Genomic DNA, 16,119 nt, shown 5'->3' with positions numbered 1-16,119 from the left:
AAAGGTTGAGTTCCAACGTGTTGCTACCTCCTGGATTAGTCCTTTGACTGGCAGTTTACGTTCATATTGAAGGCTCCTCAGCTGCTTGCGGGCCTTAAAAGAATGGCTGAAATGTGTGCAGATTCTTCGGCAGATGGTCAGTAATTTGACGACTGGCACTTCTGTTTTCAAGAAGGCTTGCACCACGATGTTAATACTGTGCGCCAAACACGGCACTCTGAAATAGCCACCGTTCTCCATGGCCTTAACTATATTACTGCCATTATCCGTGGAAACATAACCAACTGTGCGATTTCTTGCATGCAGCCATTCATTGACCTTCCTGTTAAACTCCTCCAAAAGGTTAGGTGCAGTGTGAGATTTCTCCATGGCAAACATGCCTACTGTTGCATGTTTGCGAGTAGCTTAAAAAACTTCCTCCATGTCAACATCTTTGTGTTTTAACTGTTTTTCGACCCCTGCAAAAGAGACCCAGTGTGCAGTGATGCACATGTAATCAAGGGCTTGGCAACTGGTCCACATGTCTGTTGTCATGTGGATAGTGTGAACAGCACTCTTCAGAATAGCTGCGCCAATCACCTCCAGCACATCTTGATGTAGTGCTGGAATAGCAACCCTTGCAAAATAGGACCGGCTAGGAACCTTCCATTTAGGGCAGACTGTTGCCACCAATTCACGAAAACCCACCCCTTCCACGAAAGAGAAAGGGAGAAGGTCCAGCGCTAGCATTTTAGCCAGCATTGCGTTATACAGACGCACCGTTGGGTGGTTGCGTTCAAATGGCGCATTAGACCAGAACATGCTGCTAATGGTGCGCTGGACTGTTTTACGTGATGATGATGATGATGATGATGCAGACTTCAAACCAGTTAGGCTCATTGATTTAGTTTTTTGCATTGGTGTCTGTCCCAGACTCTTAGTGTGCCTCATACATGTTGCAGGGGTAGAGGGTGTGGGCGCTACCAATGCAGTGCTGCTGCCAGGGGTACTGGGTGTACCAGAAAAAAAGTCTGTTGCTTCTTCACTTCCCCCCTGCACGATCAGCCTCTCATCATCATCAGATGCAATATCAAGGGATACATTTGGATTTGTTTTTGTTTTGGCTTCCTCGATGTCACTTAGGTGCTTATACCACTGGATAGGGTGGTGTTATTTGAGATGACCTCTCTGGCCTCCAGTACCATAGTTGGTACCAAGCTTACGCCGACTAACTGATACTTTACAAATCAAACAAACGACCATGTTTTCCGCCTTTTTGCTAACAGTAAAGAAGTCCCAAACTGGGGACTGGAGATGTCTGCTGGTGGTGGAGGTGCTACTTTGACTTTCAATGCCAGATGAAGTGGAGGATGGGCGTGGCTGAACTCGTTTCTGTTGTTCACTTACAGCACCACTACTTGAGGTAATGGAGGTCGAGCTGGATGGAGGTCCCTGCCGGCCCTTCTGACGAGAAAATATGGAAGCTGTAGGTCATGTTGGTGTTGTAGTTAACTGCGTTGGTGGTGGTACCAGTGCCAACCCGCCCACATCCCGCTCAGCAGCCATTCGGGCTAGGGTTAAAATGTTTGTCTGCTGCATGCACGCTGTGGCTGGAGTGACGTCTGTGATGACTGGGTCATCGTCAGACTCTTCATCAGCAGCAGAAGGCACCACTTCTTGTTCATCATCACCAACCATAAGTCGAAGCCTTGCGGGAACCTTCCTTTTAGGCTTAACTACCTTTGTCAGCTCATGGCGTGCCTCACTGTCAGACTGCATTGGTGGGTTCCAATCAAGATCAAGGTCATCAGAATGAAGGGGGCTTGAAGAAGAACTTGTAGTAGTAGTAGTAGCAGCCCTCCTTAACCTTTTTCTTGCTGGGGATCTGGAAGACAATGGATCATCCTCAGGAGGAGTGGTTTCCTCGGATGATTCTTCCACTTGAATATCAATTTCCTGATGTGCCCCTACTTCTGGAGGAACAAGCGTTGTAGGCAGTTGTGCCGCTCCATGAACCTCTAGTGGCACCTCTCCATGCACCTCTACTTACGCCTCTCCTTGTGCATGTACTTGCGCCTCTCCTTGCCCATGTACTTGCGCCTCTCCTTGCCCATGTACTTGCGCTTGTACCAGTTGCACTACTGGTCGTCGTTGCGGCTGTGATTGTTGAAAGCTGAGTTACACCCGGCGTGATTGGATGGTACTTTCTTGTGATGAGCCAACATCACTGGTCGATGGTGATTGAGAAAGTAAAGTAGCTGCCTCAGCAGCACTCATGGTCTTGGACCTAACTTGGCGTGGTGGCACTGACCCCAATGAGGCGAGGTGCCGCTTCCAGCTTGGTCCCCGGCGGACGCCGCTGCTGCTGCAGGCGTCGTTTTTTTTTCTCCCAAAAAAGGTGTCGGTGGGCACACCAGTCTCCTTGGTAGGTGGTGCCACTTGCTTCTTCTGCTCCTTTTTACTGGCAGTGGCACTGGCAACTTTCTTGGCTGAGGCGCTACGGCCACCTTTCTTTGGGCCCATCTTCTTCCGATGTCAGAACAGCAGGCCGCAGTTGCACGAGTTGCAGAGTTGTCTTGTCTGTGGCCACACGTGACGTCGCGTGACATTGTGCTGCACACACCGCTGCAGGACTTCTTCCTGGCACTGGTGGTTCTCTTGTGCACCTAAAAGCAATGGAAGACAGAGGAACATCAGTTATACACCCCAAAAAGTCGAAAAACACATATAAATCACCACAATCCCATGCCATCCATGCCCTCAATGATGTTTAAATTCAAGACACCCCACAGAAAGACTAGGCCCATGCACCACTGAGTACCCCTGGGCATAATGGTTGAAAGCAAGGCAAACTTGGTGCAGGCCTGAGTACACTGCCTGCTTTCAAAATGGTCCCTTGACCCCCAGCACATGGCCAGGGCCTGCCTGTACCAGCCCTCAAAATGGCCCCCACCCACATGGCCAGGCCCCAACAACACCCCAAAAAGTCAAAAAACACATAAAAATCACCACAATCCCATGCCATCCATGCCCTTAATGATGTTTAAATTCAAGACACCCCACAGAAAGACTAGGCCCATGCACCACTGAGTACCCCTGGGCATAATGGATGAAAGCTAGGCAAAATGGGTGCAGGCCTGAGCACACTGCCTGCCTTCAAAATGGCCCTTTGACCCCCAGCACATGGCCAGGGCCTGCCTGTACCAGCCCTCAAAATGCCCCCCACCCACATGGCCAGTCCCCAACAACACCCCAAAAAATCAAAAAACACATAGAAATCACCACAATCCCATGCCATCCATGCCCTCAATGATGTTTAAATTCAAGACACCCCACAGAAAGACTAGGCCCATGCACCACTGAGTGCCCCTGGGAATAATGGATGAAAGCTAGGCAAAATGGGTGCAGGCCTGAGCACACTACCTGCCTTCAAAATGGCCCCTTGACCCCCAGCACATGGCCAGGGCCTGCCTGTACCAGCCCTCAAAATGGCCCCCACCCACATGGCCAGTCCCCAACAACACCCCGAAAAATCGAAAAACACATAAAAATCACCACAATCCCATGCCATCCATGCCCTCAATGATGTTTAAATTCAAGACACCCCACAGAAAGACTAGGCCCATGCACCACTGAATACCCCTGGGCATAATGGATGAAAGCTAGGCAAAATGGGTGCAGGCCTGAGCACACTGCCTGCCTTCAAAATGGCCCCTTGACCCCCAGCACATGGCCAGGGCCTGCCTGTACCAGCCCTCAAAATGGCCCCCACCCACATGGCCAGTCCCCAACAACACCCCAAAAAATCGAAAAACACATAAAAATCACCACAATCCCATGCCATCCATGCCCTCAATGATGTTTAAATTCAAGACACCCCACAGAAAGACTAGGCCCATGCACCACTCACTACCCCTGGGCCTACTGGCTAGTGAGGCTTTACAGGCACCCCAAAATTAAAAAAAAAACAACAACATATAACAGTGAGCTAAAATTCCATGACATAAATGAGAATTAAGTTAAAAAGAAATCAGAGAAACAGTTGTATCATGCACCCATGACTAGCCCTGGGCCTACTGGATACTGTGGCTAGCTACCCACCACAATATATATTTTGTTAACGTTGTGAAAAAAGTTTTAGAACTGGAGTTGCCTCAACTGCAATGCCCCAAACAAACAACACCAACTTACTTGTAAAATCTCAAGTCCAAAAGTGATCCAAACTCCAAAGTCCAAAAAGTCCTCAAATACAAAAATCCACCAGCAGCAAGAAAAAGTAATCCTTCCAGCTCCACAGCCAAATGAAAAGTGACCAGTACATGGACAAAGCACTGGGAGGAGCCTGCTGGACAGGAACAGGAAGTTGGAGACTCTGGGGCACTTCCTTCCTCCCACCCCACCCCAAGAAATGGACTCCTGCACCAAAATGTGCAGCCAAATGTCAATCTGAGGAGTTATTCTGATCAAAATCATCATTTTCACAAGGTTTATGCTTCCTGCGGTGGATTTCTTGTGCAGAATTGCAATTTTTGCAATTTCGCGAACGCGAGCTGTTCAAACCTCCAGCTGGAAATCAGCTGTGCACGGCATTTATGACGTACTCGCGTTGTCAAACTCTCGCCGTGCAAGTTGGCAAGCCGCGATCACGCAGCAAGATCGAAAATGGCGCAGCACACGCAAAACCGGGAGAAAAACAACTCGGCAAGTTCAGAGTCAACGCCGCGCGCGCGATATTGTATTTTTCAAGCACGACCAAGAAAAATAATTCGTAGCTTGCGAATTTGCGAATTATTGGGTAAATTTGCGCGATTCGCGGATCGTAAAATCGTCAAAAATTCGCAAATTCGCCCGCGAAACGGATTTTCCGCCCACGCTTACTCTACACTCCTTCAAGGTCTTTAAAGGACAAGGGTCCAAAGGGGATCCAGATTTAAGCTTATCAAGGAGCTGATTGAGGAGTTCCAGGGTAAGAGGAGGAAAATTGGATAGGTTGCCGAGGAGCAGGGTCGTCGGATCCTGAAGGGAGTAAGTGGCCGGGGGAGGGGCGACCTCAAGATTAAAATTGAGTGCTTCCAGGGCTATGTAGATATCCATGATTTTGGTGTGAAAGAAGGTGGAGATCTGATTACACAGCTCTTGGGTTGCCACAATGGGGTCAGGGAGTTGAGCAAGGGATAGGGAATCAACGATTTTAAATAGCTCTCTAGGCGAGCTAAGGGAGGCCGTCAGTTTGGTAAAGTATGCCATCTTTTCTGCCAAAACTGCAGCTTTGTATCCTTTAAGCATACCCTTGTGTTTAGATCTTTCATTGGGATCAAGATGGGGCCTCCAAAGTCTTTCTTGCTTCCTGCACTCCTGCCTGAACAGTCTAAGGGAATCTGAAAACCAGGGGGCCGAAGGGCGTTTCCTGGCAGAATAGTGAGGTTTAGCCGGGACTATGATGTTTATAGCATTCGAAATAGTATTGGAGAGCTCAAGTGCAGCAAAGTCGGTGTCCAGTATTGAAGGGAGCTTCAAATTTGCGATGAAGGGGCCTAGGGACTCGTTGTTCAGGCCCCTATAATTCCTTTTCAAGACCCGGTTATTGGTATTTTTAGAGGGCATAGCAGAAGGGCACAAAATGAGCTCAAATGAGACAGCCATATAGTCCGACCAGGACATAGGGAGGGGAGGGCCTGTTTCTAACCGAGAATCGTTGGAGAATACTCCATCCAAAGTGTGTCCCGCAGAGTGGGTGGGGCCTTCCACTCTTTGCGAGAAACCACAGGATGCCAGCGAGTCTACCAGAAGGATAGTATCAGCCGAGTTGGTGTTTTCCAGATGGAAATTAAAATCACCGAGGATGGTAAAGTTAAGTTTATCAATAAATGGCTCCAAGGTTTCCAAAAGGTCAGGGCTGAAAGCGGCCCTAGAACCAGGTGGTCTGTAGATAACGATGCCCGCAAAGGAGACCGTGGGGGTGGAATTTAGCGTAAAGTGCAGAGCTTGAAAAGAATCCTGAGGGGAAGGGAGGGGCTCGATACAGCAATTTATAGAGCTTTTATCTAAAATGCCAACCCCCCCCCCGTTACGCCCTTCTCTGTCCAGTCTCACGAGGGCATAGCCTTCGGGAATGGCATTGGCTAGCTCAGGCCCGGAAGAATCTAAGGGGCCCAAGTTTCAGTGATAAAGGCCCACGAGGGCTTCCTTTCCGAGATGCAGTCTCTGAAAGCGATGTTGTTCTTGACTAGGGATCGGGTATTAATTAAAAAACCTGTTTACCTATTAGGGGAGGGAGAAGTTTTTATTTCCTTCTTAGCTAAAGGTACGTGCAGGGTGCCATTATTAGCCCCCTCAGTGCAACAGCACTTAAATGCTCTGGGGAGTAAACCTGTGATGACAGGGCTGCCAGGATGGCCTTAGAGCTAGAAGTGCACCTTGGGAGTAAGAAAAACTTACTGAATCAAGGAGATTAATGACATCATCCTCCCTAGCCCCTAGCGCTTCCTTGGCGCTGACGGGCGCAGACGGGCTGTACTCCGGCGCTGATGCGACGCGTCCGCTGATCGCGTCCGCTGCGCTGAGACATGCCCGTCTCCTTAAGTAGGGAGGACTAGAGCGCTAAAGGGTCTGTCGCCTCCCACCCAAGATGGCCGCTGCTGGATTTCGCCGCCCGGGTCTCGGTACTCAGCCCCAAAATCGGCCCCTGCCCCTGCCTGCCCTTGCCCCTGTTTCCATTACGATGTTTAGGCACTGCTGCAGGAGCGACGGCAAGTATTTGGGGTTGGCAGTGAGTGTCAACCACGGAGTGGGCTACAGATTAGAGGACAGTTGACAGAGGCAGAAGAGTGACACACTAAGACAGGCAAACTTTAGCAAGCCTGAGGTGAGCAAACAACCTGCTGCGGTGGCCAGTTGGGCTACCGCTGCCATAGGGGAGATTGCGGTGTGTGGCAGAAGCTGCCATTTTATGGTGTGGTGTGGTTTGCTGCCCTGCTACACCCTATGCGCTATCATTGATACCTCCAGTCAGCTGCCTGTTGCAAGTTTCCATTTGCCTTCTGTAATAACTCTGTAACAGCCCTGTGGCGGCCTCGGTGAAGCCTGCCCGAGTGGAAGGAGTGTTCACGTAGTGTGTGTTGTTTATGGTAGCTCACGAAAGCTTATAAACCCCTAATTGGGAGGAACAGCAGATTCACAAAGCATAGAATCATCCTGGGCTTCTAAAACCCCAGTATCATCTAGGTTTGCGCTTTAACCTACGCAGAAGGCATCTCTAAGAGAGAGGCTGAGACCACAGGACAGTGAAGCCCCCAAGGAGAACCATGACCGCAAAAAAGCTGAGATCTAGCCGTCAGCTTTGCGGAAGGGCTTGAAGGTTGTCCACCACCCCAGAGACTGGTAAAGGAATCCCTGAAATGGGTTGAGGGAAAAGAGGAAGTCTAAGGGGTGAAGAAGTACTCTCATGTGGCTCTAAGACAATCTCTTGCGAGGAGACCACACAAGGCGTTGAGCTTGACATCGCCCTCTCCGGCTGCAACACAAGTGCACTTTCCCCCTTGGAGCCGGGCCCGCCTGGTCACACATTTCCACTTGACCCCCCCACATGACTCCAAATTTGATTTCATTTACTGTTGTGATGGCTTTTCCTTTTCCCAGAGGATGAATATTTAACTAACACAATGTACAGGATTGACACTAATTTCCTCAGGTTCTATTTATTCATTTTTTCAAGCACGTGTTCGCTTCATTTATTTCTCAATCACGCTTCCACTTTAATTTCCTTGTGTTTTTTTTAGATTTTCCTTTATTTTCCTCACCGGTGTCTGTCACACATTGGATACAATATTTATTGTTACCTTGTAATAAAGACTTCAGGTTAACATCCTTGTCACCACCACACGATCGATGCTGATTAAAGTTTTTTAGATTCAATGCGCGCTTCATTATAAATTGAAAGAAACGATTGACCGGATGTTGATGCCGGAGGTGATCCGTAGGTCAAAGTTCGATGCACGCCACTGGGGCGAGGTAGGCGTCTTCAAATTAGCGATACTACTCTTGAATATTGTTCACTAGTCTTTTTAGGATGTGTAGTTCAACCGTTTTTCATTCTTTTTTAAGTTGGCGCATTTTGGAAAAGTTAAAAGGACAGTAGCAGCATGTGAATTTGAGCAAGCGGAGCACTCGCTAATAGAATCGGGTAAGCACGTGGCATTGTTAGTTGTATATAGTAGTTCCTTATACATTACAACCCCAGCCTTAACCTAGACTTTTGAACGTTATTTTCAGACGGGGTTTTGCATAAGCCACGGTAATCACACACGGTCTAATCCTGCAGTTATACGGATAGGGTAAGTGACAGTCAGCGACTTTCAGTCTCTGAGTAGTGGAAGGGACACCATGAGTAGTAAGGGAGATACTGAATAGGTGACACAGTCATGAGGAGCTTTTCTTCACTCTGTCTTTTTCACAGTTTGTGAGGGTCTATTATCACACTCGGTTGGTGTTGGAATTCTGCTATACTACGTTTGTTCACGATTGGTTTTCTAATCTTTTCACACACAGGATTGTTAATATCTCGCACCTCGTTCATCCCCCTAACTCTTTCTTGGTAAGTAGTGTTAATCCTAATCAATCAATCATGTATATAAAATTGTGAGTAACGTTAAATAATTTTATTTTCTAGTGCCCGGATACGGAACTGATGTGAAAATCACCAGAAATATTTTGAATAATCAGGATTTGATTTGTTATAAGAGTTATATTCCCCTGAAGAAGGGTCGCACATGACCCGAAATGCATAGGGAAATGTTGTCACTTTTTACTTATTGATAATTGTTTGCACCTGTACAGAGCATAGTCACTTTAAATATGCCATTAATGTTTAGTGTTTGGAGCGAATTTGTAAATTCAAAGTATCACTAAAAATTGTTTGATTACCGATAAGAATTGTATGTTTGTTTATTAAGTGTAAAAATTGTGGGACCAAAGTTTTGATAACTTCGATGAAATAACCTGAAACCCTAGGGACATAGGGTGAGCTCCCAGTCAGACCTAGTTCTATCTAGGTCTCTACAGAGCAGATTAACACGACATTGTGGGCACAATTGACAACTGGGATGCTCCCAACACAGGTTTAAATTATTTTACATTTGATTAAATAAGACTCTTTCTGGTGTGCAGGCTAGACACTTACAAAGCAGAATATTTATTTTAAACATCGTAGTAGAGGAGTCTTTATACTGAAGTGGATTAGATTTGGTTGTTCACCCAGCAGAATGCCCTGCTGCTTGGGGCCTGTCTTGTCCCCCCAGCAGACTCACCTCCTGCACCCAGGACTACCAGAGTATCTCAAAGAGCTAGTTGGCTGGCCTCCTGTGTGCGCTACAGGGACATAACAAGTTCCAGAGACCCTGAACCCTGCACCTGGTTACGGCTGGACTGATTTCTAAACCCCCCGCCCACCAAGTAGTGCCCCTCTAGTCCTGGACCCCTTGAAGTGGTGTTAACCCTAAAAGTTGGGACGGGATTTAGAAATATTTCCATCAAAAAGTGGTAGAAGAATCAACAGAAGACCAGGATCTACCTTCTAGTCGATCTGTTCAAGGTGCAGCGCTGGTTGGCCTGCTATTGCTGTAACTCCAGCTAATTTCTTCTCCGCAGCAGCAGATGCTTTTCAATGGGACCTCTGAGCGACAGTATCTGGCCTCATAGAGCCCTCTTTTCTACACCTTGCAGCTTCATCCCACTGGAGTTTATCAACTTCAAAATAGTTGTCTAGGTCCGAAGGTAAAAATCTTTAGAAGGTAAAAATCTTTACAAGGCCCGAAGGCGACAGGCTCCCCATTGACAATGACATCCTTGGCCTGGAAATATGGCTGATATAATTTATTTAGTTTTGGTGTCATTTGTTACATTTTACACTATTTTTCTAAATTAGTTTGGGGTTTTCCTTGTGTTGTGTTTTCACTTTATTACTGTTTGTGTGCTGCTTAAATACTTTATACATTACCTCCAACTTAAGCCTGCCTGCTTTTGTGCCAAGCTACCAGAGGGTTAAACAAAGGTTAATTTAGTGACTTTTATCGTTCACTCTGACAAGGATTGTGGCCATTGCTTGAGTATAGTTTTCACTCCCCTCTGTAATAACCTAATTTGTTACAGACATGTTCCTAGAATTCTAAATAACTCAGCTGATGTGTGTTTTCACTGCTTTCTCTTCGACTTTCAGATGGTCTGGTGGCTGACATTGAGTTAGTTTCCTCTGTACTCTACCACCCTGTAACCCGTAAGCACTTTAAAATTAATAAAGTGCAACGGTATGAATAATTCCAGGGACTCCTTCATGCTGCCCCCTCTATAATATCCGATAAACGTGTACATGTAAAAAGAATAGTTTGAGATTTAATAAGTGCACTGTGTTTCGGTACATGCCTGTTGATGATTTGCATACTTGGTATGGTAATTGTATTTTCCTGACAAATCTTTCCCCTCAACCAAAACCTGTGCTCACCACTTGTCATTATTCCTCAAAATGTGCCCTTTTCTTAAAATGCAAGAAGGACCCCCAGGATATTACCCTTTTCTGTGGTATTTCCATCCACTGACAGCTTTAAGTTCAGACTGGAATTGTCGCAGTCCACTTCATCACTTTCCCCAGCATTTTCAGTATTATCCTTCATTTTAAAGGCATTCCGAGCAGATCAACTTGAAGCTTTTTTCTACTGAGCTAATTTGACACACACATCCTCCCCCCAACCAACCGCCACCCCAACCCTATTTACGATATATTGTCATTTCCAAGTTGTTCTGCGCAGGTCCAGTGGTGAAGCTTTTTTAGGTGAGCCAGTGCGGATCCCCTTCTTTGATTACTCCTCTTTTTCTCTGCCATCTGCCTGTCTCTAGATAGAGGGAGATCTCTTGCAAAAGTCCATCTAATTTGTTACTTAGTAATACAGTCAGCTTCCTGCCCAGTATTCACTTTAAATTCTGTAAGGTTATGTTCTTGAGATTTCCTGGTACACTTGCATTGCAGGGATGTGTGTAGGCAAGGACGAACTGGAAGAACTTCGAAGAACTGTGCCACCCTGTGTCCTCGGGTAGGGTCCAAAGTAAGTTTGGTGTCAATGAACCATGGAGCTTAGGTTTCAACTCTTCTTCAGCCTCCTCCATGAGGTCCTTGTTAAGCAAGTTATGTATAGCACCCTAACTTACAATATCAACATCAGTCACCTTACCGCATCTGTTGTTGTGAAAAGGCAGGATTTGTTCATGTTTTCAGTTTGACTGCAAAATGTTTCTGGTTTCCTCTGAACCTTTGTTATTTTTCCCTCAGATAACTAAGAAAATCTGGCGACAAGAGTGGACACCAAAAGTTTTTTTTCCCGCTTCAAGGACGGTTTTCCAGGTCACAAGCTCATCCCTTGAAGATGAGGAAGTGCGGGAGCTACAGGAGTTGTTAATGTGGCCGGACCCACATGGAAACATAAGCTTAAAATCATCGACAAGTCCATTTAGCTGTGAGTGCCACATTCTGCATCCAAAATCCACCTATTTAGTTGGGGAGTACCTGAAGGTGGTTCTTACTACCCAAGACCACTGGAAGCGACCCAAGACTTATGGTGGGGACTTTTTTCGAGCTAAGCTCCACACACCTGCTCTAAAGGCAGGAGTGACAGGCATGGTAACTGACCACCAAAATGGAACATACACTGTATCCTTCTTGCTGCCTTGGCCTGGGGATGTGAACATTTCCATCCGTCTCGTGCATTCTAGTGAGGTTGTCCAGATTATGAAGAAAGCAAGGAACCTTCGGCCAGACAAAGTTTATTTTCAAGGGCGATTCCAGAGGAATGGGACAGAGGAGACAACTGAGTGCAACTTGGAAATCCCAGGAAGACCAGTGTGCGAATATGGGGACCAGAGAAATGGAGAGACGTGGGTCTGTGTACGACCCAAGAACCTTCCTTGTGACTCATTGGTGTACCACAGTGCAGGAGGCTACAGGAAGATCACAAACAAAATAGAAGACTCTCTAATGGCTGGGTAATATCTTCGTATTTGATCTTTACCTTTTTTATAGTGTTAGTGTCTCTACTCATTATAGCAATTTCTTCTCGCTTTTGCTTCTGCTAAATCAGTGCTACAATTTCCATGCTGAACTTCTAGCCAAAGTAATGTAAAGCAACTGTAACATATTACAGCAAATTAAAGAGATGAGTTCAAATAGACAGCAACAAACAAACCCACATATATGGAACACTAAACAATAAACAGACTGGCAAATAGAATGGAAAGTAAAGTGATATTTACACTTAAAGTATATACAGTGTGTCAGTGTCACTGGATACATTTACCACTATTAGTCAAAATAAATCAGATTAACAGGGATTAACGTCTAAGTGAATTGCTGTTCTATAACCGCAGTGGTGTTTAAACCAACAAACCGCTAGGTACAATATTTATAACAAAATAAAAAAAAAACATACACAGGGGGGTGGGTTTCTGTGGGGGGGGGTGGAGGGGGGGTCGTTAGAAAGGTCGCTCTGGTGCTTTATTTCCCCTGCAGCTTGGGCTCCTCAGGAAGAGCTTCCGGAGCAGTCTGAGGACCTGATTTAGAAATCGGCGGACGGGTTGCTCTGTCACATTGGAGACAAATATCCCGTCCCCTGAAATATAAATGCCATAATATCCATCCCCGGTGTGATGGAGTAACCCGTCCGTCAATATCTAAATCAGGCCCTGAGTGTTTTTATCTCTTTCTATTCACGATCAGCGCGATTTCATTACTCCTAAAAGTGAAAGTTAAACGAGCTAATGTGCTCATTTTACTTTCACTGAATCAGTGCTCTGGGGATATCTCAGCTCCTGGAGCACTGATTCTTTTAGGAGGGGTATCATTGGAAAGGGGAGAATCTCCCGCAGATTTCAAATTTTCCATCACAGAAATGTGAGGAAAATTTGTATTTTAGTCAGAGTTTGGGGTTTACACAGGGATTCTGGGTGAAAAAACCCAGTGATAGCCTTAACATAACATGTGTATTTGTAAAGCGCAGGTTCACCCGTAAGTATTGTGGCACTGAATAACAGATGTTTATTGTTACCTAACTCAATGGTACTCATTTTATCAACCTTAGATGGATGAAAGGCTGAATGGACCCATCAGAATTTGAACCTGTAAGCATGAGATCAAGCACACAGGCCCCTGCAGTGGACGGATACGTCCACTGAGTCACCTGACCCGTCCATGCAAGTTAGCCCATCCTAGATTCCCTCAGGTGTCTAGTTTTCACAAATGTGCAAGTTCCCTAGGTGCTGGATGAGCTAGGGTCCAACATCCACAGCAGAAAAGTTTGTTTTACAGCAAAAAAAGAGTTGGGTTTCTGTGGACAAATGTGATGTGTCCATGTAGCATTTTGAACCCTTTCTCCCTGCAGGCACTAGGCCTGCCCAGAGAAGTGAGGTGCCAATTTTATCTGGGGACTTAGGGGAATGCTAGGTGGAACAAAGTTTGTGGTTCTCTGCAGATTCCCAAACTTTCCATCACAGAAATATTTGGAAAATATGTATGTCTCAGTGAAAGTTTGAGGTTTGGGATTCTAAGTAAAAAATACTAAAAACCTAGGACGAGCCAAGTAAATTACCTTACTCTGGATTTCCCCAGGTGTCTGTTTTTCAAAAATGTGCAAATTTGCTAGGTTTCTTTAGGTGCCGGCTGAGCTATGGTCCAAAATGCCCAGCCATCCACCTTGTAAAAACATAAGGATCAGTTTTCAATTAAAAAAAATATGATGTATCTATGTTGTGTTTTGGGATGGTTCCTGCCATGGCCACTAGGTCGACCCACACAAGTGAGGTACCATTTTTATCAGGAGACTTTAGGGAATGCTGGCCGGAAGAAAGTTTGTGGTTCCCTGCAAGTTTGAGGTTTGCAAGGGACTATGGGTAAAACAAATAAATCCAAGTCATCCGACTCTGGATTCCCTTAGATGTCTGGTTAAAAAAAATATGCAAGTTAGCTAGAATTCCCTATGCTGAGATAGGGTAAAAACCCACAGCTAACCATCTTGCAAAAAAAAGGTCCGTTTTGAGTGGAAAAATGTGATGAATTCATGTTGTGTTTGGGCTCTTTCCTGTCGCACGCACTTGGTCTAATCAAGAGAGGTACCATTTGTATTGGGAGACTTAGGGAGTAGAAGGATGTTTTTCACTCCCTGCAGATTCAAGAACTTTCCATTACAGAAATGTGAAGAAAATGTGTTTTTCAGTCAAATTTTGAGGTTTGCAAGAGATTGTGGGTGAAAAAAACCTAGTGAGAGCCATGCAAATCACCTCACCCTGGATTCCGTCTGGTGTTTAGTTTTCAACAAAGTGCAAGTTTGTTAGCTTTCCTTAAATGCTGGCTGCTAGGGCCCAAAATTCACAGCTGTGCACCTTGTCAAAAAGGGCCAGTTTTCTGTGGAAAATGTGATGTGTTCATGTTGTATTTAGGTCCCTGCCCCCTGTCAGCACTAGACCTATCCACAACAATAAGGTACCATTTTTATCAGTAGACTTGGGGGAATGCTGGGTGGAAGCAGGTTTGCGGCTCCCCGCATAGTACAGAACTTTCTATCACAGAAATGTGAGAAAATGTGTCTTATAGTCAAAGTTTGAGGTTTGAAGGGATTCTGGGTATGAAATACTGATGAGAACCTTGCATGTCACCCCACTCTGAATTCGCCTAGGTGTCTAGATTTAAAAAATGTACAGGTTTGTTAGAATTCCCTATGTGCCGGATGAGCTAGCGCACAAAATCCAAAGCTACCCACATTAAAATAAAAGTCAGTTTTCAAGGGAAAACTGTGATGCACCCATTTTGCGTTTTGGCCCATTACATGTCAAGGGCACTGTGCTTACCCACACAAGTGAGGTACTGTTTTAAATGAGAGACACAGGGGAACATAGAATGGTAGAACATTTGTTAATACCAATTGGAATGTGCTGCATGTGTGCTTTCCACATGTAAGCCAGTGTGTAAGAAAGAAGGTAATTTGAAAAATACCTTCTAAATCCGGTGGCAGTGGATGACATTAAAAAAACAGTGGGGCGCTACATACATTAAAGCAAACATGCATACATACAAATATAAAATTACCTTACATTAAAAATTACAAGAAGGAAAAACTGAAAGTTTCACTTAGCTGATCCTGCAGCACATCCTCGATGTTCTCCAGTCCCTGGCTTCAGACTCCTCCAAGCGTGCAGTGATGTCAACTAGCCAACTACCTTATCCAGTCCAGTCCAGACATTGCTTTCATACTGTTAACAATGCTAAACAGCAGGAGTGTCGCATCTGGATTGGCTGGAGCAGGCTGTCTCAGTGCTCCGAAAGGCACTGGATGCCTGTGACTGCTCTCCAACCCAGCTGTCTAAAACAACTGCATTGGGGAGGTTTGATTTGCGCATGACAGGCTGGCCGTAGTAAGATAGTCAGCCAAACTGAAGTGGCCACTCCTCATTGCTGCCAATGAGCAGCAATGATGCAATGGCCTGTCCCACACCCTGTTCAGCAGAGAGTGAAATATAAAAGGTTAATAAAATCATTTGTCACCATTTTAATTTTCCACTCATGCTGCAGCAGTGTGGTGGGGCGATGCTCCTATATTGGAACTGCTGCTGTCTAAATCATTTGCTAATACGGGTATCCACAAATGAAGAGATGTACAAATAACCACCACTCCTAAACTCCATATCTTGTGCCCATTTCAGAAATCCTAAGGTTTCCTCAATACCCATTTTTACTCTACATATTGCACCATAGGAATTGGTGTATACTTGATACACAATAAAAAATAATTGTATGATGCGGCTCAGTTGTTGGCTCTGGGTATCTTGGGTTCTTGGAGAACCTACAAACCCTATGCATCCCTGCGAATCGGAAGGATCTAGCAGATGTAGTGATATATTGCTTCTGTAAATCGGCCACTGTGACAAAAAGATACGGATAAGAACGTTGTCACAGATGAACATTTTTCCTACTCATGTTAAGGGGTTTAATCATAGAAATTGGGATCTGATCATTTGTTAGCATTAGAAACAGACTGGTGTTTTCTCTGCCCTCATTCTTTATGGAAAGGTTGATAAAGAGGGATTTCCACCTAACACTTTTTGGGCAAT

The 16,119-nt window shown here is 45.5% G+C and overlaps 1 protein-coding gene across 1 annotated transcript in view; it reads left to right on the top strand.

Moving 5' to 3' along the window:
- Window positions 1-16,119, top strand: part of LOC144799810 (NXPE family member 3-like) — a 655,604-nt gene that overhangs the window by 360,842 nt on the left and 278,643 nt on the right. The window contains exon 2 of the mRNA XM_078671383.1: window positions 11,297-12,006. Coding sequence (XP_078527509.1) covers window positions 11,297-12,006 — 710 coding nt within the window. The remainder of the gene's footprint in view (window positions 1-11,296; window positions 12,007-16,119) is intronic.

This window comes from Lissotriton helveticus, chromosome 12 (assembly GCF_964261635.1).
Source record: "Lissotriton helveticus chromosome 12, aLisHel1.1, whole genome shotgun sequence".
Classification (NCBI taxonomy): domain Eukaryota; kingdom Metazoa; phylum Chordata; class Amphibia; order Caudata; family Salamandridae; genus Lissotriton; species Lissotriton helveticus.
Note: the sequence above shows the minus strand (reverse complement) of the source record. Positions and strands in the feature narration are given on the sequence as shown.